Source organism: Danio aesculapii, chromosome 20, assembly GCF_903798145.1.
Source record: "Danio aesculapii chromosome 20, fDanAes4.1, whole genome shotgun sequence".
In the NCBI taxonomy this organism is placed as follows: Eukaryota; Metazoa; Chordata; class Actinopteri; order Cypriniformes; family Danionidae; genus Danio; species Danio aesculapii.
Genome location: NC_079454.1, coordinates 32,338,446 through 32,361,972, shown reverse-complemented (window position 1 = coordinate 32,361,972; position 23,527 = coordinate 32,338,446). Strand labels below are relative to the sequence as shown.

The following is a 23,527-nucleotide window of genomic DNA, read 5'->3' as shown; positions in this document are numbered from 1 at the left end:
TTATTTATTATAAAAAAAATAATATTAGTATATTTTGAAATAAGACTTATCCAGCATGTTTTACGCAGCAGATGCCCTTCCAGCTGCAACCCATCACTGGGAAACACCCAAACACTCTCGTTCACAAACATACACTACTGACAATTTAGCCTACCCAATTCACCTGTACCGCATGGACTTGTGGGGGAACATGCAAACTCCACACAGAAATGCCAACTCACCCAGCCGAGGCTTGATCCATCGACCTTCTTGCTGTGAGGCGACAGCACTACCCACTGCGCCAAAAGATGGTACATTAATATAGCTGATATAAAAAGTCAATGTTCAAAACAGTGCTTCTTAATATTAATATATTATATTATATCATAAATGTTTCCATATTTCACATTATTCCTAATTGTCCGTATTATTTGGTAAATATGAAGTTGTTTATTGCCGTTGTTTAACATTGTTTAACATTTTTTGCAGTGCTCTATTGTTAATGTTATGAGACAACTTTTTTTTTTTTATCTGGGGAGACTTTAAAAATCCCATGGCACTCCTGGTAAAGAGTAGGGGTGTCCTGGCCAAATTCCCTCCATCATGACCTCCCAATCATCCCGATCGATCACTGTCTATCCACTTCCCTATAGCTGGTTTGTGGTGAGCGCACTGGCACTGGTGTGTGGTACTATGCACACTGACCAAACCTCTCCATGATTGTGAATCGCTGATTGGGTGTATGGCCGTACACGATAAATGCGCTATATTACATTTGATTTTTTTTTCCCTATTGAAGCCATTGAAGTTTATATGACAATAAATTCAACTCAATAACCTTAGAAGTATCTCTGAAAATCGTATTGTCTCAAAGCGTTTGAAAAGTCATTCATGTACGCTTTCTCATTAAATACTCTAAATATTAAATGTTTATGAAACCCACAAATATCTGAATAATTCAAACATGTGCATCATTTATCAATGGATGAAAATGAGCTTTAATAGCAAGTGTGTGCATTTTTTGATCTTATCTTTGTGTGTGTTTGTTGTAGGCAGCAGTGATCCGGAGCGCAGCGCTCTTTCTGGCTCTCAGGAGAAGCTCCTCTGTGAGGGCCGTGGCCTCATGGCTGACTCTCCACGGGACTCTGGTTGCTACGAAAGCAATGAAAACCTAGAGAATGGTAACCAGGCTCTTGTCTAGCCTCTCCATATCAACTGCATCTACCATGCCCAGCCTAGTGTAGCAACGCCATGACACCATCCTAACAGCCAATGAGAGCCTGTCATCACATCTGGATTTAACCCAATCCTGTCTGTCTGTCAGTCACATCTGCTTCTCTATTCCAGAGGCGCTCTGCCATCATTCCTCTCTTTTAACGCTCTTATCCAGCTTCTGCTTTCTTCCATTCTGGTAGAGATTGAAATCACTTGCTATTGCTAATTAGTGAACGTACATTCGCTGAAATCTAAAGAGAGACAGAAGGAAGAGGAAGATTTTGAGAATGTTCTACATGACAAAACCACATTACAGACTGTATTTAACATCTCTCTTCCTCCCTCTCTTTGCCATTTCAAGAAGTATCACTCCATGTTTGTGTGTGGTGTTTGTTGTGGTCATATTGCACAAGTTCTTATGTGCCTGAAAACGGAAAAAAAAGACTTTATGAATACAAAAATATAGTAAATGAATAGCAGCTGCACACAAGTGGAGGGTGGGATTTTATGTAGATTGTGTAAAAGTAGGAGCCGAGTCTATTTTTAGAAGATTTTATCTAAGAGAAGATGACTGTATGTCATTCTGTTATTTCTAAAGAAGTTCAGTGTTTGTTTTCGCTATTCTCTTGTCTTTTTAACCTCCTGCTGGAATCTTATAACACTGGCTGATCCCTTCTTTTCTTGTGTGTGTGTGTGTCAGTATATGAGTCTGTGTGTGCGTGAACGTGTGCGCACGTGTGTGTGTGTGGGAGTAAAGTATGACTGTTTAGAACGAATCAAAAATATGTGCAATCTGCCAATGTGGAAAATAAACCCATTCTGTGATCTCTTGCATTCTTGTCTGCTTGCTTTTTTCATCTCTTGCTTTTTTCACCTCCAGATAGTATTTTATTTGAGCTGATCACTTTTCCATTCATTTCTTCTTTGAGCAGCAATTTAGATCTCTTTCTATTTAATCTTGCACTAAAAAGCTATTATTTACTTTACTTCAAAATCATGAATAAACCCATTTCCTTAAAGCGACAAGTTGATTTTCTTTTTTTAGAAATGAGTAAACCTGTTGTAACTAATTCAGATTTTTTAGAATTATGTGCATACTTCATTTAATTATTAATTTCAAGGCAATGGGTTTACTTAATTTTGAAGTAGTCAACTAATAGATTTTTTTTACTCTTTCACCATCAGTGTGTTGTAAATTCCTTGTTGTGCATAAGTATGATTGATATCCAAGGACAAATGCTTTAAATGCAGTTTTAATTGTTTTAAATTTACACCATTCTTCTCGCATCGTTTCTCAACATGTCATAATCATTGGAACATTTATATCAGATCCTTAAGGACTCATTTGTCATTTTATTATAAACTATTCAAGTGTTGTGCCTCTGTAAACCTTAAAGGGCCATGAAACCCCCCCTGTCTCAGCAGGGTGTTTTCACACCTCTAGTTTGAAAACGTCATGAAAGTGGGTGAGTTATAATTATTTATTGAATATTTAATTACAATTGGCAACACAACGTGGCGTCTCTCTGAACACTGTAACAGGTAAAAACTTTGAAGCTATCATGCATATTAATGAAGTTGCACCTCATTCACAATAGACCATGCTGATTGGTTCAAACCAAGTCTTTCTTATGAATTAATGATAAAAAAACTCAATGACGTCACGTTGTACTCGCTGGTACAGACAGCCAGTCTCTACACTGGAATTCACACAAGGATCTAATCACCATGACTTCAAAATTTCATTTCAAACTGGAAGAACGAATTTGCTCAAAATAACGCATAAACAACTAATTTTCCCTTTTTTGTGAAATATATGTGTCCTAATAGTGTTTTTAGCTACGTGGGACCCACATATGACTGTCAACATCTTAAAAATGGGTTTCGGTGTTTCGTGACCATTTAAATAGATTCTATAGAACCTTAACTAAGCACTTTACTCAGAATAGATTGTTTATTTAATGAAGATAGTGGGCAGAACAAATTTGCAAATGCAAATTTCAAAATAAGTATTATGTTGACTAGTGGTTTTCTTCATCTTAACACTCATAGTTAACACTCAGCCAGCCTTTAACTTAAAACGAACCCTTTAGTAATTCCTGACAATTCTGTATTACACAATTCAACTAATGAAATTGGTCTCTGGGTACAGGTAACAAATGTGGCCACAAGTCTTTTGAATATACATTTATACCTTCTCATAGCTTGTGCTATTAGTACATTGTTGCATGTTAAAAGCATAGTTTAACAAAACATTTGTCTATCATCAAATCACTCGCAGATTCCAAACGTATATACTACAATCTTATATACCATATATAGTTTTAGCTTGTCGCTTGAGCACACTGGTATTCCTTTAATATGCTATGTGATGCTAGTTTCTGATATGTACTCAATTCAGATACAATTACATTTGACACAATTTACTATGCACACATTGATAGTTTTGTTGTGGAAAAATATATTGTTCTTAAGAAAAAGTTTGTCTTTAAAACTTTCCTTTAAATTAGCTTCTACTCTACTAAATTGACAGGTTGAGCAGAATATTCTCTAAACATTGTTTAGCACAGAACTCTAAACAATGTGCTAAAATTAAACCCTGTATCCTCTTCAATATTCATTTTCAGTAGGAAATCTGTTCATATAGGTAAAATATCCACCATTTAAGGGTAGGTAAGATAACTGATGATAATGTCTCATGATGAGCTGTTGAACAATAGGTACAATTTTTGCAGGTTAATTTCTGACAGTCTAATAAACAATGAGACAAAATGCTCTGCTTTCATCACATTATTTCAGATTGCAGTTGTTTGGTTTCACATGTTTCTGCTCATAAATTTTAGGACAGAGTTATTTTTAGTAATCAAAAATATTTGAAGTATTATCCAAACTTTTAATAGAGGAAGTATATGTGATTGATAAATTTATGTGAAAGCACAATTTTCTGTTTCAGGTAAGAGCCGAAAGGCATTGCGCCACAGCCGTGGATCATCGGGGTTTGATTGCGGGGATGTAAAGTCTCCAGATTATCCCACTCTTCCCATGACTTGCTCCACTGAAGCTCTTCAACAGCAGGCCAAGAAGGAGCGCAAGTTCCCGAAGACCTTTCTGCCCCGACCCATGAAGGGCTTCAGTCTGCGAAACCTTGGCCTCAAGAAGGGCTCAGCAGCAGGTCAAACCTGCCGGATTCCTGTCAGCAGAAGCTGTGAGGAGCTGGACAGTCCCCAGGAGACCCTTGACTCTTGGAAGCGCTCTCATTCTCTGGGGGATATCCACTGGGAGCAGGCCTTCGATCAAAGGAAGGACCAGCAGGGCAGTGAAGATAGAGGCAGGCTTGAGAGCAGCACAAAAGAAAAGAAAGCAGATCTTGTAGACTCCAAACAGGATGAGAAGACCAATATGGCTAAAAGGCAGACTGGCTCCTTGCAGAGGCCTACGGTTCCCACACAGCTTCCTGTGAGTCCGGTCAGTTCATTGCCTGCTTCTCAGAGCTTAGTCCGTCAACCTGTCTCTGCTCCGACAAGCCCAGCTCCAAGGACTCACCCTAAAAAGCCGCCCATCCCACCTCCTGTGCCTGCTAAAAAGTCCAAAGAACGTTTGCCGAATGGTCTGCGACACCCTCCGCTGGTGCTGTCCGGTTCAGTGCCAAACACTCCAACCCTTCCCCCAAAGCCCATATACTCCCCGACCACCCCCTCTCCCTCTGAGAGTACCCCATCAACCCCAGCATCACTAGGTGAATCTGCAGCACCTCTGAGCCCACCGTGGCTGTCTGACCTGCCTGAATCAGCATGTCCTCAAATCCATGGAGCTAAAGTCGCTCTCAGCAGGAAGATCTCCCATGCCAAGATGCTTGACCTAGAGACTTTGCTGGAAGACAGGATGCACTCTGAAGGGATCGACCTCACAGAGGAGCCTTACTCTGATAAAGTAAGTCTTTGTTTCACTATGAATGAGTGTAATGAAGGCTGTTGCCATCACAATTGTTGGTTGGGTCAGAATCAGAGGTGGCAACACCAGCAGATGTCTTCAGATATAGCCCTGAAAAGCAACAGTTCTGCATTTTAATTAAGGATGAATCAAAATTCTGCCGTTCTGTGACTTACCAGGGCCAAACTTGCCCACCTCTGGTTTAAAGACTTTGATTAGCTTGCCCATGTATCCACAGAAGTGTGTTTGCGTTCCCTGTGGATTGGTGGTTGTTGTGTAAAGGACTGAAATTTTGTGATTGAAATTAAGACCGTATATACAGTTGAAGTCAGAATTATTAGCCCCACTGAATTATTAACCCACCTGTTTATCTTTTCCCCCCAATTTTTGTTTAACAGAGAGAAGACTTTTACAAAACATTTCTAAACATAATAGTTTTAATAACTCATTTCTAATAACTGATTTATTTTATCTTTGCTATGATGACAGTAAATAATATTTGACTAGATATTTTTCAAGACACTTCTATACAGCTTATAGCGACATTTAAAGGCTTAACTAGGTTAATTGGGTTAACTAAGCAGGTTAGGGTAATTAGGCAAGTTATTGTATAATGATGGTTTGTTCTGTAGACTATCGGAAAAAACATAGCTTAAAGGGGCTAATAATTTTGACCTTAAAATGGTGTTTAAAAATTGAAAACTGCTTTTTTTCTAGCCAAAATAAAACAAATAAGTCTTTCTCCAGAAGAAAAAATATTGTCAGACATACTGTGAAAATTTCCTTGCTCTGTTAAATATCATTTGGGAAAAATTTAAGTTACAGATTATTCTGACTTCAACTGTATATTGTTTTTTATATTTATGTTGGACCTGCAATCTTTAGTTTTAGAAGTGTATTTACAGTAATGGTATTATATTTTGTAATGGTATTATATATACATTACTGTATATAGCAGGGGTGCTGAAGCTTTTTTGTATTAAGGGCCAAAAAACCTAATATCATTGAGAGCTGTGGGCCGAAGGTAAATATACCAAACTATATGACATTAAAGTTGCCATGGGTAATTTCCTAATTTATTAAAAAACATTACTTTAAATCATATTAAGTAATGCAGTGTAACATCTAATAAGATAACTTATTGCAATAAAATAATAAACAATTGCATTTATAACACAGTGGAGTTCAATGCTGAATATACTAGTGAAGCAGAATCTCCCTTTGCTTTGATTTGTCCTCTGTCCGTCAGGTGACACTATGTACATTTAAACTAAATCTGATTTATTTACTTCATTTAATTGAAGTATTTAATTTCAGTCCACTTTTAACAATAAAACAAAAGGTTAGATTAGTTTTGAAATAACAATCTCTAAACCATCCCCATCATTCTTCCTCTCTTCTGAGATGGGATGGTGGGCTAAATCAAAGGTTACCATGGAGCAACTTTGACCCACAGGCCCTAGTTTTGCATCTCTGGTAAATAGTATCAGGATATGAGATGACTTGCATCATGATATTGGATTTGTGTCATATCTCCCAAAATGGCACTAAAATGGTACTTTAAAAATGATTGGTTAAAGGGGCAGATAGTGGTCCCCACCCTCTTCCGGTAAGGAGCAGTCCCCCTAACCCACACACACAACTACTACCAGCTGGGGCAGTAAAGCCTCTTCAGAGATTTCATGTACCGTCTCATGGATTTCTTATGGAAGTGACAGCAAGTTTTCATGAACTGCGTCATATGGTAAAAATGATGTGGAAAATGGCAGCACTGGAGCAGTTATAAAAAGATTAGCAGACTAAACAGAAGCACAATGATTAACAGTAGGGGGCTTGACTTAGCCATGCCACTGTCCCTGGAAAGTCACGGCCGGTTTATATTTTCCTTCCATTTACTGTTGGAACTTCATTTCGAAGTGTCAAAAGAAAAGGAAAGAAGCATGCATTTTAATCAACGCTCATCCAAACACTAATTTCCACTCTTTAACTTGTAAGACATCGCTATAGTACCTAAAGCAGGTCTTTCCTACAGTCTCTGAACAATTAATCGTCCTTTTATTTTCTTTGCTGTTTTTAAATGTCTAAATGCATGGCTCAGCACAGACAAAACTATCACATATCCTGTATCCTTTAAGTCATGCCAGCAAAATCACTGGGGAAAGTGGAAGGATTGGAAGGCACATTAGAGTACATTAAAAGCAGAGATTTCAGGATCCACAGAGCATACGTCACATGTTCTTGGTGTGTAAATATCTACAGTACATTCATCGAAGACCAAGTCTGATTCCAAATCTCTTCTTTGAGTTTACTGTACACAAGAAGGTGAATAAGAGGTGAAAAATATCCCCTCTTTAATATGAAAACACTAGAGCAGCTTGTGGTTTCAAACCAAACCGACTGCCTGGAGTTTTAGTGCTTTTTATTGGCAGCCAATCCAATTATGCCTAGACCCACAGCCTATCGGATGTATCCCAAATTGGGCACAAGAAATGGTTTGAATGTATTTGAGCACATTTAATCTCTCAGTTAACAAGCTGTTGTGTGTGTAATTTAAAGTGTATACATTCTCCTCTTGTAGCTTGCCAGAGGAGCACAATCAATGTGCTGTGTTTAGATTGTTAATTGTTTCACAAAGATGGCAGACTAATGCTTGACAATGCTAAAAGTGCTTGCTTTGCAATACTACAAAGTCACGTTGTCTAATTTGGAAATGCAAGATGGCCATTTGGCATGCTAACAAAGGCTTGCTGAAGATGATTAAACTGCGTCTAGGTTGCGCTGCACAGGCTGATGTTAGCATTAGAGCACTAAATCTCAAATTAAACAAACAATTTAGCCGCGCTTGCCTCGTAATGCTCTAATTGCCACATAAAGTTAGCTTGTTTGTGAGTCAACCTTGGTTTCCAAGTGTGCTCGGTCTCCACCAAGCGTAAAATCAATTAAAAAGCCACATGAAGTAAACTTTATGATCTGATAATTTCTGTTGTTATTCAAAGTCCACAGTCTGAGACGAATTGAGCATTAGCTAAGCGCTAATCATGGCTTAGCTTGAAACAGTCCAGCGTTAGAACATTCTCCTCATTTTTGATATTTTGAGGACTGAATTCGTGTCTCTCTTAAGGACTGTACGGGGCTGTAAGCTTTCTAGAGGTGTTTTCCATTTGTGAGGTGGTGAACGTTGCTAGATTTTGTTTGGCTAATCTTTCTCTTTCTCTCTCTCTGTGTTTCTCAGCACGGCCGGTGTGGTATTCCTCAGCTCTTAGTACAGAGGTACTCAGAGGACTTCCAGCAGCCAGCGAAGGACGTGGCGTCCAGTCTGGATCAAATCAGAGTTAAACAACTCCGCAAGGAGCACCGCATGGCTGTGAGTTACAGATTCATTCATTTTCTTTTTGGCTTAGTCCCTTTAATAATCTGGGGTTGCCACAGCAGAATGAACCGCCAACTTATCCAGCACATGTTTTAGGCAGCGGATGCCCTTCCATCTGCAACCCATCACTGGGAAACATCCATACACACTCATTCACAGCCATACACTCTGGAAGATTTAGCTTACCCAATTCACATGTCTTTGGACCGTGGGGTAACCGGAGCACCCGAAGGAAACCCACGCGGACGCAGGGAGAACATGCAAACTCCACAAAGAAATGCCAACTGACCCAGCCGAGGCTCAAACCAGCGACCTTCTTGCTGTGAGGCGATTGTGCTACTCAATGTGCCACCGTGATGCCTGAGTTACAGATTGAATGGTTTACTGTAGTTTGGTGATACTCAACTGCATTAGCATTGACCCTTGTGTTTTTAATTTTCCCGCAGATTCCCTCAGGAGGTTTGACTGACATGTGTCGGAAGCCAGTGTCTCCGGTTCATTTGAGCTCAGTTTCTGATTGGCTCGTGTCCATCGGAATGCCTATGTATTCTGCGCCTCTATTGGCTGCTGGCTTTGACACGTTGAGTCGTGTGTCTTCTTTAAATGAGGCGCAAGCGAGAGATGCAGGCCTGAAGAAGGAACATCACATACGAATTCTTCTCAGTGAAGCTCAACTAGTCTCAGCCACCAGCTCAGGACAGTCATAATACTGATACGAGCGCTTATAAACTTGAGGAAACGGATCAAAGTAACTGACCTGAACGACTGCCGAATTTTTTCCACACCAGTTTTTTGGCATTTTTGGAAATCTGGCTTCCAAGGACTGTTATCGTGGGCCGATTAACAGATGATCTAGTTTTGGCCTGAAAGGACCGCCTGTCGAATGAAAGCACACCTTTTTTCTGGAGATTTTATGCTTTTGTATGAATTTAAAGACTGTACCCCACTCTTGCTTTTTCAGAAAGTGAGAGTTTTATTTAGAAAAATTTAAGTACAAATGTTAAGTGCTTTATGAAGCACATCAAGAGTAAGTCATCTGGCCAAAGCAATGTCGTTTCATGCAGGTTTTGTTGATATAAACTTTTTTCTCTCTCTCAAAGCTTAAGATTATGTATATGAAAAGATAAGTGTCGAGTCAAATTCCCCCAAAAAACACGATGTTGCCATGTTGGGGATATTCAGAGCGATGCACATTATTTTGATTTCAGGCCAATAGTTGGTCAAGGGTTTCGTGTTTGTGTTTGAACAAGCATTCGTCATGGTTACTCCTTATATTCCGCTTAATATGATACTGTATATTCACAGCACATTTAACCTTCCCAGTCTTCTAATCACACAATATTCAACATATCAGCGTTTGTTACCGTATCGATTTATGTTGCCTGTTATCTTGAAAGCTATACTCATGCATATTGTGTACCTCTTATCATATTCATCTCTGATGCGAATGATGCATCACACAGCTGTAATATTCTTGCTGGAGTGTACATTTTTGTTAGTTTATTTTGTTTATTTTCCATTCGCCCCAGATTGCCTTGCACTTTGACTGGGGTGTTGAAGATATTTTAAATCTTGAAGAAAAGAACAACAAAAAAAAAAGGCCTCGAGCTCTTGAAAAGCACACAGTCTTAGCCTTAAAATACAAGTCAATCAAATCTGATCATGACTAACTTAGACGAGTGTGGCTTCAGCCATCATTCAAAGGTGTCCAAAATTGGGATGCAGTGTTTATTTGTTAGATTTTATAAATGAAAGTCAGTCGCGTATTGTTTTGGTATGTGAGAAGTAATGATGATTTAAGTCCAAGAGTGATTCTTCCACTAGATCTATTTTTGTCTTTCTTTTTTTGTTATTTAACACATTGATGTGTGTGTTTCAGGGAGACTATTGTGTTATACGGTAACTAAGGATGGATATAACACAAATTTTCACACATCTGGTGTTCGGTAGAGGATATTCTCTCATCAAACACAGTCAGAATCTGGCAGACTCGTTTCTAAACCAATACTACAATGTTAGCTGACGTCTGTTAGTGACGTCATTTAGGCATTAGTATGATGTCACAGATTTAGGACATCATTTTAAATTAAGCACAATGAAGCAAGATTGTTTTTGACTGAGAAAAAAACACTTACACTACCTGACAAAAGTCTTGTCGTCGATCACAGTTGTAAGAGCAACAAATAATAGCTTGACTTCTAGTTGATCATTTGGAAAAGTAGATTTTTCAGATGAATCTGTTGAACTGGAACCCACATGGACCCAAGATTCTCATAGAAATCAGTCAAGTTTGGTAAGGGAAAAATCTTGGTTTGGGGTTACATTCAGCATGAAGGCATGCGAGAGATCTGCAGAATGGATGGCAACAGCCTGTACTGTATCAAGACATTTGTTCTGCCCATTACATTGCAAACCACAGGAGAGTGCCAATTCTTCAGCAAGATAGCGCTCCTTCTCATACTTCAGCCTCCACATCAAAGTTCCTGAAACAAAGAAGGTCAAGGTGCCCCAGGATTGGCCAGCCCAGTCACCAGATCTGAACATTATTGAGCATGTCTGGGTAAGATGGAGGAGGCATTGAAGATAAATTCAAAGAATTTTGATGAACGCTTTCTTTGCCATTTTAGATGGCTCTATTAATAAATTATTAGAGTCATTGCAGAGATGTATTGATGCAGTCCTCCACTCTCATGGGAGTCATACACAATATTAATTATTTTTCCACAACACCATGACTTTATATTCTATACTGTACATTATTTGTGTTAAGTGACAAGACTTTTGTCTAAGCAAAGTCAGACCTTACTGTCCTAATTAAATAATTAAAAATCAAGGCATAATCATATTTTATTTTGGTAAAATAAGCACAATCTAGAGGCCTTTGCCCTTTATATAAGCCACTTCTGATACCAAATGATCAACTAGAAGACAAGTTATTATTTGTTGTTCCTAAAACTTGGATAGACGACAAGACTTTTGTTAGGTAGTGTAGATGCTTCTAAACATCTTCTAGTTTTCCAATTACAGAAAGACACTCGTCATGCTTCCCCAAGGCCTTGCGATTTATATCAAGTGCTGTCTTTTTGAATGCTACCTTTAGAATTGTATTTCTCCCCATGCCATTTAGTCTTTTGTATCTAACGCAGCACAATTTATAGACTGTAACTCTGGAGATTTTAAAAAGCAGTAGAGAATCGATGGATTCCTTTATATCAGAACGGATGCCTTCAAAACTGCTTGAGTGCTTTGATAACAATGAGGCTTTTATGTATTTAAAATTGAAAATATATTTCATGATGTTACTGTAAAAATGCACTTTATTAAAGAATGAACGTTTTTTAACTCCATTGTGGAGAAAATGAGATTACAAATTGACACATTTACAGTTTTCTTTTGTTTTCAGGTGAAATGTGGATGGTTGGAGCGGGCTGTTTAAATATCGAATCTCTGTTTAAAACTATAATCACGTCTTAATTCATTACAGAACTAACCATGTCCGGTTAATTATTTCCATTTAAATGACATCAAACCGGGTCTTGATTACATATATGAAATGATTAACCGAGGTTGCACATTCTGTATATGTAATTGATATTTAAATAACTTATTTTTGATTTTTGCTTTTGCATCAAATGTAATTATTAGCTGTACTATACATCATAGAGCAATACTCTTTCACCTGTAGTTAGCGGTAGTGACATGCTCCAGTGACCATTGTAAAATATATGTATAAAAATGATTTTATCTGGTTCGCTAATGATTGTCTATAAAGTTTTGCTTGTGTATTTACAAACAAAAAAATGTCTTAAAATATTTGTCCATTTGAGGTGAAATAAAGAAGAATATCCTACATTTGGTTGGTTTCTATACTTCGGTGTCACTCTGTATTACAATATTCAGATGTCTACTCAAAAATCTTATTGTCTCCAGACTTTATTTGCAGAACTTATTGACTCCAGACGTGTTTCTTCAAATGTAAAACTTCATCTTCATCAAAATAATACAAAGGGCATAGATAGATAGATAGATAGATAGATAGATAGATAGATAGATAGATAGATAGATAGATAGATAGATAGATAGATAGATAGATAGATAATAATAACAAAACTCACAAGAAACTAGAGCCTGGAGAAACAAAAGCATTCATTCACTCATTCATTTTCCTTTGGCTTAGTCCCTTTATTCATCGGGGGTTGCCACAGCGGAATGAACCGCCAAAACAATAGCAAACACTGCTTAAAGCTAAAAAGGAGGCATATTATTTGAGCCCTTTTTGCCTTTTAATTTGGCAACGATCGTGCATGATTATATCACCAGCGGGTTAAATAAAGTCAATCCACTTGATTTAGAATGCCTCTCTAATAATAAAAGATATTGTGTTGCACTATAAAGGAAAGCATTGTGAAGCAGACTGCTTTATCATTCTGACACTTACTCGAACAGCAGAAAGAGTCAGATTTAGTTTAGCTTGTTTCTATTGTCTAAAACTGCTCAGTCATGAACTTTGCTCTTGGCTGAAATGATATTTAATTAAAATGTTTCTATCCTTCTTGCCCTTCCTGACCTGAAACTTTTTACCAAAAACACAGCACTGTTTTTATACTGAAGTCTGCTTTTGCCATTTTGATAGATAGATAGATAGATAGATAGATAGATAGATAGATAGATAGATAGATAGATAGATAGGAAAAGAAAAGAAAAGAAAAGAAAAGAAAAGAAAAAAGAAACGAAAAGAATGAGCTTTATTTACCCAGTGTGAAAATTACATAAGGATTTTTTTCAGGAGCTCAGGATAAAGTACATATGATTATAAATAGATATGATAAATACATATGACAATATGATGATAAATCGATATTAAATAGCTATTGCACATCGTTTTTTATTAAAGACGGGGGCCTGTTTTATTACAATTTCTGTATTAGCATAAATAATAGGAGATTTTGCAGCAGAAAGTGTGTGTTTTGTAGTTTTCCCTCAGCTGCTCTCATCAGTGATGATTCACAGGCGATTTCCCGCGTCTTCCGCCTGGTGGAGCTGAACGGCACACGGCAGCGCGTGAGCTTGAGTCCATCCTCCGGTTGAACTTTTTCCTCCACATTTGGTAATCTGACACCGACACTAACCCCAAAAAGCAGAGGATGGATTCCCAACTTCATTCGCAAAAATAGCTCAGCAAGAGCAGACGAGAAAACACGACCGAGGGAAAGGCGAACCTCTGAACGGATTCGTTCACGCGCATCGATCCGTGAAGGGGCTTTTGGTTGGTGATTAAATGTTGACCGAAAAGTTTTTATCTGAAGAGGCGGATGGGTGACGACCATTCTCTGCGCTTCCATGTGAGGAGACGATGAAGAATCACAGCAGCAGTTCCCGTCTAAACAATCACAGCGCGAGTCACGGCACAGATCGGAACAGCAGGAGAGGATTCTGGTTGTCGGCTCTCAGGCTTCGCTTCTCCCTGCGCGATTATGCTTTCTGCATGGCCACACTGCTGCTCTTCTGCCTCGGCTCGCTCTTTTACCAGCTGAACGGAGGACCCCCTAAAGTTCTGCTGGAGATCAGGCAGTATCTCGGTAAGACTTCCCTCTTCCTCTCGCTTTCTCCTGTTCCGACACTTGTAGCTGAATCCGAGTGTCCAACATTTCCGCTGTGTGTCGCCGAGGGAGACGCTGGATGGATATCCTCATGTTTCTTTCTGCGCGTTTTTCTTGCGTAGGCTAGACGTGTTTGGACAGGTTTGCGTTTCTGCGTCCTCACCTTTACGCAAACGTGTGTAGTGGAGTCATTGAGGTTTTGGTTGTGAGGCTTTTAGGGTTTTACATTTGAGAAGTTTAATTTAAAAGGGAGAGAGAGAGAGTTCACCAAAAATGAAAATTATTCTGTCGTTTACTCTCCATCACAGATTTAAACCTGTCTGGGGGACATACAGTATAATGACAGCCTCAATCACACTAGTCACTTTAATGGCATATATCTTTTTATCAACGTGGTTTGAGACTGGAAGAAACACTAATAAATAATAACAGAAGTGTATTTTGGGTTAACTATTCCTTTAACTAGAAATAGTTTTCATTATCTTTATGTCAGCTAGTCAGTCAGTTATGTAACCTTAACACATAAGCAGTATTCATAGTACAGGTCTTGTTCCTTCTGTCAAAATAAACAAACCACGATATCATGCCGTGTCTCTCTTAACCTAACAGACATCAGTTGTGTTGTTTCAGTCTTTTATGTGTTAAATGAGTTTTAAGCTAGCTTAAGGGCATTTAGATGTTAGATAAATGCTGTCTTTTTAAATGTATTTATTTATTTTTCCAGGAATGTATCATTGAGATACAATATCTTATCTACCAGGGAGTCCTGGTCAAGACAGGCAGCATAGAACAAAGTTACAAAAAAATAAATAAAAATACATGTCACAACACATAGACGAGCACAAAAATAGTATAAACCATAATGAATTGTTAAAACATGTACACTGTTCTAAATTGAGAGTCTTTAAAAGGTTTTTAAATATAGCGATAGATGGGATGGATTTCATATGTAGTATATCTTGAAGCTCATTCCATACATATGGAGCATACTTAGAGAATGCAGATCGACCTAACTCTGTGTGAAAAAATGGCATCTTAAGTAAGAGTATATCTGCTGATCTGGTATTGTAAGTATTTGATTAGTACTCCAACAAACTAGAAATACACTGTGGTAATTTACCAACTAAAGCTTTAAAAATAAAAACTATGATATGTTGTTTTCTCCTTGACTGTAATAAGCTCCATTCTGTCAGTTTATATAAATTACAGTGATGTGTGTACCAGTGACAAATCTTAAGGCTCTATGATAAACAATATCCACGTTTTTTTAAAACATGCAGAGGTGCGTGCATATGAAGTATTTCACCGTAATCCAATAGTGATAGAAGTGTACTCTCAACTAAACGTGTCCAAGCTGCGAAGGGGAAATTTATTTATTTTTTTTTAACGAAAATAAAAGCCTAATGTTGGTTTGAGTTTTTTAAAAGGCTATCAATATGACAACTATAAGTCAACTTATCATCAAGCCAGACGTCTAAATATTTATAAGATGAAACTTGTTCAATACGTGCGCCATTTAAAGTTTTAATATTAAAATTGTGTATTGATGATCTGGATCGGGTAAAGATCATGTATTTAGTCTTTGTGTGTATTGGTAACAATTTGGCGAACTTTGAAGGTATATTCTACCCAGAAATGAAAGTTAGTTAATCACCTTCAGGTCATCCAAGATGTCGGAACCTTTTCTTTCAGTAGAACATGCACAGAACATTTTAAGCTGAAACTGTGTTCCTTGGTGATTCCTAAAAATCAAGAGAGTGAAAAACATACATGACAGAACAAAAGTAATACACATGACTCCTCATGATACATTGAGGTCTTAGAATGCAAAAATGATAGAAACTGAACATTGTTTACTCATCATTACCTTTACCTCATCCTGGACAAATGGTCATGAGCGTGTACATGACATTCTGAAGTGTGAATATTTTGTTGTATAATGACGTATACACTGATACAAACCTACATGTTAGCTGACACTGTTGGTTTATGACCTTTTTATATGAGTTGCGTCGTTCAGGATAAGCACTGATAAGTACCGTTTTGATGAACGATATTACACATGCAGTTTGCACCTGAGCATATGTGTTTCTGCAAAAAAATAGGTTTGGCCAATGTATCTGAAGTACATACATAAAGGGAGTTGGGGCAAATTGTCACACATGCAATTTAATATCGTAATTGCTATATTGGTTTTGATGCCTAAAAGTCGATAATAGGCTGTTTAATGCTATACTATATGTAGCATTAAAGTGGCAAAAAAGCATGACAACTAGCTCCAGTCTTCCCTGTTTCTGCACTTGAATATTCAGCTGTTAGAGGAAATGTGCAGGAGGTCTATCAGAGCAAGTGAACACGGGTCATCATGTGTCATAAAGAGCAGTCTGTGTGGTGTTGGTATGATATTGAGAATACCATTAGCATGAGCGGCGCATGCTGTGTTTGTGACAGAAGTCAGTGCTCTGTCCTCATGATGTGATGAGCATAATAATCAGCTCTCTAGTCCTTAATTCAAAGATTGTTTGTAGATATTAGCCTTATAATGAAAACCTTCAGCATTGTGTATTTAAAAATATAAATACAAATGAAATAAAATAATGTCACTTTTGACCGTTGCATCACATGTCAGTTTTCATAGATAAACAAAATCCCACCTTCAGTCTTAAAAGAAATAATAGAAAGCTATATTCTAAACCTTGTTTCTCAACCATGTTCTGGAAGGACCAACAGCAATGCATGTTTTGGATGTCTCCTTTGTCTGTCACACCTATTACAGGTCTCTCAGGACGTACTCACACTATGTACAGTTTTCTTGAACCAGGCCAAAGCACGCTTGTCCCCCCTCCCGTCTCCCCCGATGGCTGACACTCACATTAAATTCGGGCCTGGGCACTCTTATGTCATCGATGATGCACTTTCCCTCAGCACAGTGGAGATTTCTTTAGTTATATCGTTTTAGTCATTTGGGACGCAGTCAAATATTTTGCCGAACAGATCCGCCACTTTTGACGCTCATAAACAGTCATAAAGTCCTCGTGCTGCAGGAATTAGGAGGTTTGCTGAAGGTGCAGCTGTTGTGCAGTGAGGGGTTTGTATCTTTAATAATCTACGACAGTTTGCGCTCATTGAACGGTAAGAATGTTTAATAAATCTATATGAAACAGTCCCGTAAAAGTCACGTCTCATCATCAGTTGACCAAGTGAACCGCACTCTGGCACACCTCTTCCAAACGGGCCAGGGCAGGCCAAATGAAGAGTGCCTGGGCCCTATTCAGAGCACTCACACTTCTCAATCAAATCCGGGAAACGGGCCTGAGCTCGGTTCGGATAGCATAGTGTGAGTACGCCCTCAGTCTCTGCTAATGAGCTGATGATCTGAATCAGGTGTGTTTGGTTAATGAGACAAGGTAATGTGCAGAGCTGGTGATCCTCCAGGAAAATGGTTGAGAAACACTGTTCTAAAAAAATGGCATGCAGAATAGGATCAGTGCATGAAAAACTAATCCAGCTCTGAGTCTCAAAGTCGATTCCTGGAGTGCCGGTGCTCTGCACAGTTTTACTCCAACCCTAATCAAACACAGCTAACCCAACTGATCAAGATGTTCAAGACTACTAGAGACTATTAAGCAGGTGTGAGTTGAAGGTGGTTGGAGTTAAACTATGCAGAGTTGCGGCCCTTCAGGAATTGAGTTTGAGACTATTGCCTTAGTAGGAAGAAAATTGAACTATCCTTTTAACTCAAGACATGATGAGGTTTACACAAGATGCTTTATTGAACACAAGAGACTTATGGACGTTTATTCCAAGTTCCTCCAAATAGTCAATATTGCAATAGCAAACAAACTGTTAAACATATACAGTTCTAATTCTGCCAGATTCTGAGCTCAAAATCCCATCAGATTATATTATACCTTTCAGAATATTGCGATTTTCTGCTCTGAACACAATGTAGCTGTTTTTGTGTACTTTGCCTTTAATGCTAGTTCTCCCCGCCCACCATTCCCATGTGCCTGTCAGAGTTTGCTCAATATCCGCTTCGGCTACGACAGATAAACAGCACAGTGACAGATCTCACGTACCGTTTGTGAGAAATACTACAGTAAGAACTTTCCCGGTGATTATTTGATGCATTTGTTGTGGAGTTAATTCAAGCCTTTCGATGAGTTCGACAATGTTGTTACAAACTTCACTAACACACACACACACACACAGCGTGTGCGTTTAACTTTGCACTGTTTTTGCGCAACAAATGTGACAGGATACACGTTAATATCCACTGCTGTATGGATATCTGTTATGTTAATGTACAAAATAAATCTGATTTAACGTCCACAAACCAGGATTGAAGCGTCTTCTTTTATAATTGTACTGACATGCGGCTGTGGTAATAAAGTAAACACTAAAAATAGTAAACTTATTCATGACCACATTTGATGATGATTGATGATTACAGAGAGCTGAACAGATCTTTTAATCCCGGTTGCTTTTCGCACGTCCTGTCTTGTGGACATGATTATACGTTTTACTACGGAGACATGTTAATCCGTGGATAATAATCAATTTGGTGGGTGGGGAACCCGCACCCCTACATCATGTTGCAGTGGGCCTCAAAATAGGAGGAATTTAGATCCTATTTTTAATGTCAGTATGATTAAAAAAAAGAGACTTATTGTCTTTATATCACTCCAATTCGACTGTGGACACAATATACCTAGTCAGCTGTTCCTCTAAGCAAATAATAGATGCATTTTTAAACGTTTTTTTTTTTCAAGTGTCTGGAAAGCGATTTCTCGTCCACTTTCATCTGTCATCTGCTCAAGCCTCACCCTTTACCATCAACACCTTCAGTAGTAGCACCCACGTCTGCCAGTCACCCAAACACAGCATACAGAGCCAGCCTTGTGCACCGCTGCAGGACTGCTCATTTCAGCATGTTTTAAAGTTCAATCTTCAAAATGTCTACAGTCCATTGGGGAAACACAGCTGACTTCCTCAGCGCCAGTGCAGAAAATCAAACTGTTGACATTTCATTGGCATTGTGCATATGTATATATATTCATGGCAGACTTGTTGCAGAGTAGATGTGGCGTAATCTGGCTGTATTGTGGGATGGAAATGACTGAACAAATGAGCTGTGGAAAGCCAGGGATGTTCAGCAGGCGCAGGAAACCATTCTCATTCTTACAAGGTCATTTTTGTTTTGCCCGCAGAAAAAGCACTTCGGTCTTTTCGATCTTCAAATTTCACTGTGCTTTATTGGCATGAAAAGCGTACTATGATATTGCCAGAGCTGCCCTATATGAGAAATTGTAAACAACAACAAGGGAAAACAGTGCAGAAATGAAAGAAATAGTAAAGAAATTATATTTTACAATTGTAGTGAATAAATCAAATGAAATAATACTTTTTAATAGAGTGTAAATTATGAAAATAGGCTATAAAAATAAAGCAGAATTATTGCTTAAGTCGTTAAGAGGAGAAAGGAGATTGAGACTAATTGTGCCAGAAGCAGTGATAATGAGCTTGTGTTTAGTGACGGAGACACAGACAGACTCCAGTCAGTTTCCTCACTGACCTTCATACTGTGGAGACAGACTCATCCTGTCACTGTCCTTATTAGTGTTTCCCTCATAGCACAGAGAGTCATTGTTTATTGCATTATTAAATGTGTGGTCAGTGCATTGGTTTAGATAATTCTGTGATAAAACATTTCCCGGATGTCTCTGTGTTTTGTCAGAAATTGTGACTCTAGACCCTCTCTCCTGATCTTGTACTTTTTCAAGGATAAATTGCAGGGGTTTTTTAGCTGCAATATCTTTTTCTGAGCAGCTATGCTTTTGAGAAGTTTGAAGTTAGTTAGTTTTCATGTTTCTGAAGAACTCTGTCATGTGTTTGGCTTTATTTGCTTCACAGAAAACCACATTCTGTCATGTTAGTTAGTTAGTCTTTATTCATTTACCGAAGGCAATTTTTTATAGCACACAACCATATCACACATAATACACACAAACACATTATACAAAACAAACCTACCCTAACTTTAAAACCTTTGCAGCTGAGGGGTTAAATGAAAGTTTGAACTGATTTGTTTTACTAATAGGACTGAGTTCTGTATCGAATACAAGAGGGGAGCAGGTAAAACTGGTGGTGCATAGGATAGGAATCATTTGACAGAATACTCTGAGCTTTACCCAAAACTTCTCTATGGTATAGCTGAGCCATAGTCAACTATTTTTTTTACCTATTATTTATCCTCCTAGGTTAAAAGTCACTTGTAAAAATATGTGTAGCGCACTCAAAATGTGCTGTTTTTTAAAATATGTAACCATGTGATCACTACTATCCGTTTGTTAAGTCATCCAGGTCCAAGCCGCTACTCATTTGAATTGAGGAAATATTCGTTTATGGCCACTTTTTAGTCCTATCACACATTAAAGTTAATTTTCTATGAAATCATGGTGTACACAACAGTCTCTGGGCTTGCTGCATTACAAATACCAAAATCTTAACAATTTATAAAAAACTAATCACTTTCTGGCCATCCGATATTAGGTATGGATATATAAATTGCGATCATGATTTTCGAAAGTATTACATCGCTTTGTAAACGTTTATTATTACCATTTGATGAGTCTTCCCATACAGTTTGATTCGGACCCGGAAGCTGCTTTGCGTGTCGTCACACTTAACAAGCGGATATGGTTTCAGATGTCTCCATATTCGTTCACGTTCCAGGTGTTCATAAAAGCTGTTTTACACATGTTCCATTGGAATTCCGCATGTGTTCCATGTTATATCTCATGCGATTTTAAGCATGTGATTACACATGTGAAGCTTCTGAATCAGTTTTATTCACCACTTAAGGATTATTTCAACAAATATATGGATAAAATGAAAATATTGAGATGTTATATTTCAGTTTAAAATAGCATATCTTAAATCATTCTGATATGTTGATTTGGTGCTTAATACATATTTTTTACTATTATTGTCAGTTAGCCAGAATACATAATACATTTCAGGGTTCTGTGATGAACAGAAATGTCGATTTTTCACATTTATTTGAAATCTCATTAATTGTGTTACTTTCAACACAATCTCCTTGCAGTCTGAAATGTATGCAATCTCATTCATACATTTTCGTATGATCTGTGAAGTTCATACGATTAAAATGGTACATTTTATGAATAGCATTGCAGGAATCTGTGAATTTCTTTCATCAAATAAGATTTTATTTACCCCTTTTGTCATTTTTGTTTTTAAAGTTGTGTTTCGTAATTAGTTTGTTACAATTCATAATGTTGGTAGTTAGCGAGTGTCAGCATAATATCCAGACTGAAGCTTCAAACGAGGGAGAAAGAGAGAGAGAGAGAGAGAGAGAGAAACAGACAAGGTTTACAGGGAAAAAATTGGGGTCACTGAGTCCCTCTTTGGAAGCAGGAGGATCTGCCTTATTTACTTTAAGAGCAGGTGATACTTTTGGCTGGGCTATGATTCAGTGTGTGTGTACACTGAGTGAACATGCATGTGTTAAGTCACTCTCTTGGACTGTGCTCAAGTGCAGCGTTGTTATGCGTCTTGACTAGTGTCAGGAAGTTCAGGGCTGTATCAGTCAGTCTGCTCCAGTGGTACACGTTTACCTTTCCTTCTGACTATTAAAGTACTTTCTGCTGTTGTTGATCTGTGGTTTTAGTGATTTAACAATTTTATTGATTCTCAGGCAAAGTTCAGAATGGAATACAGAATACAATTCTATAAAGAATCAACATTTTACGCTATTAACAAACACAACCCAAACTAATCCCTAATTACAACTTAGAGGTCTCGGCTTGGCTATCATTAAATACAGTTAAAGCCTCCATCTTCAATAACATATCAGATTTACAATGTCACAATTAGTGTATTTCTCACACATTTATTACTGTTCCATTTCCAACCAGGTTAAGTACTTGGACCATATTTATAGTATAGGTTTAGCTTGTCCTTTTGCTTATAACACATTTTTTGATCTGTGGTTTTTAAATCTGTCGTCATTTGTTTAAAATATAGTGTTTGTGTTTTTACTGTACAAAAGTATGAGGTACAGTCAGAAGAAAAGAAAAAATCTGAACATAAAGGGATCAAGGTTTTCATAAAAAATAGAGTTGCTCCGATCAGGATTTTTGCAGCCGATATCGAGTACCGATTCTTTGTCATGGTGATCGGCCGATACCGAGTACCGATTCTGATGCTTCAAGCTTTATAATGCATAAAGCACATTTTCCCTCTAAGTATGGGACTTAAGTGGACATCTCTCCTTACATTCATTAATTCATTTTCTTTTCGGTTTACTCCCTTTTTTAATCCGGGGTCGCCACAGCGGAATGAACCGCCAACTTATCCAGTAAGTTTTTACGCAGCGGATGCCCTTCCAGCGGCAACCCATCTCTGGGAAACATCCACACACACTCATTCACACATACACTCATACACTACGGACAATTTAGCCTACCCAATTCACCTGTACCGCATGTCTTTGGACTGGGGGAAACCGGAGCACCCGGAGGAAACCCACACGAACACAGTGAAAACATGCAAACTCCACACAGAAACGCCAACTGAGCGGAGGTTCGAACCAGTGACCTTCTTGCTGTGAGGTGACAGCACTACCTACTGCACCACTGCGTCGCCCTCTCCTTACATAAGAGAAGAAATGAAGGATGTTCCATAAAAATCCCTTTAGCATGTCTCTTATAACCGTTTTGTGTGGACATGTCATGGTCAGAAGCAGCTTTACAAATAATACGTGAAATAGTCAAAAACTCAGACCTTTCAGTTTTTATACATGTAAAAAGGCCTAAATACATGCAAGGCCATTCCAGTATTTAGCTCTCCAACTAGCACGTCTGTGACTGCAACTCCTATGCTCTGGACAGCCTCACAGTAGCTTGATCGCTCGATCAGAGAGACAGGGATGTGCACTCAAGGTATCTTTACTGTGCTATTCATCTAACCTAACAAATGTAAAGAACATCACCATGCCTCTTGCTATCCATTCTCTTGCTAATTAACTCTCATCTCCAAGATTTCCAGGATATTTTATCTAATTCAAAACACCTGCAATCTGTTCATGAGATCGGCCAGATTGGCGAGTTCTGATCCGAGCATCCCTAATAAAAATATTAAGTTGTAGAATTGTTTTTAACAATGATAATGATGATGAGAAATGCTTCTTAAACACCAAATCTGCATATTACAGAGGTTTCTGTGACAATGAAAACTGGAGTTTGAAAGAACGAAAACTTGAAAGAAGATGTTATAAAAAATAGAAGATGGATGGGTGGATGATATTTCGTGAGCCTAAGACAATCAATCAGCCAACCAGCAAAAATAAAAAGAAAAAAATTCCAAACTATATTGAGTAGAATCTCTGAGATGTTTAGTAGATGTGAGT

General features: G+C 38.1%; 2 protein-coding genes across 3 annotated transcripts in view; both read left to right on the top strand.

Annotated features, from left to right (window-relative positions):
- Nucleotides 1-12,346, top strand: part of LOC130247372 (SAM and SH3 domain-containing protein 1-like) — a 30,430-nt gene extending 18,084 nt beyond the window's left edge. The window contains 4 exon segments of the mRNA XM_056480600.1: nt 1,032-1,160; nt 4,148-5,124; nt 8,357-8,488; nt 8,941-12,346. Coding sequence (XP_056336575.1) covers nt 1,032-1,160; nt 4,148-5,124; nt 8,357-8,488; nt 8,941-9,201 — 1,499 coding nt within the window. The 3' untranslated portion in view covers nt 9,202-12,346.
- A 1,140-nt stretch (nt 12,347-13,486) lies between these two features.
- usta (uronyl 2-sulfotransferase a) overlaps nt 13,487-23,527 on the top strand; it is a 101,620-nt gene continuing 91,579 nt past the window's right edge. Inside the window, exon 1 of one of the 2 annotated variants that reach the window (XM_056481702.1) lies at nt 13,487-14,073. In XM_056481702.1, coding sequence (XP_056337677.1) covers nt 13,848-14,073 — 226 coding nt within the window. In that variant the 5' untranslated portion in view covers nt 13,487-13,847. The remainder of the gene's footprint in view (nt 14,074-23,527) is intronic. The other variant, XM_056481703.1, reaches the window with a different exon arrangement.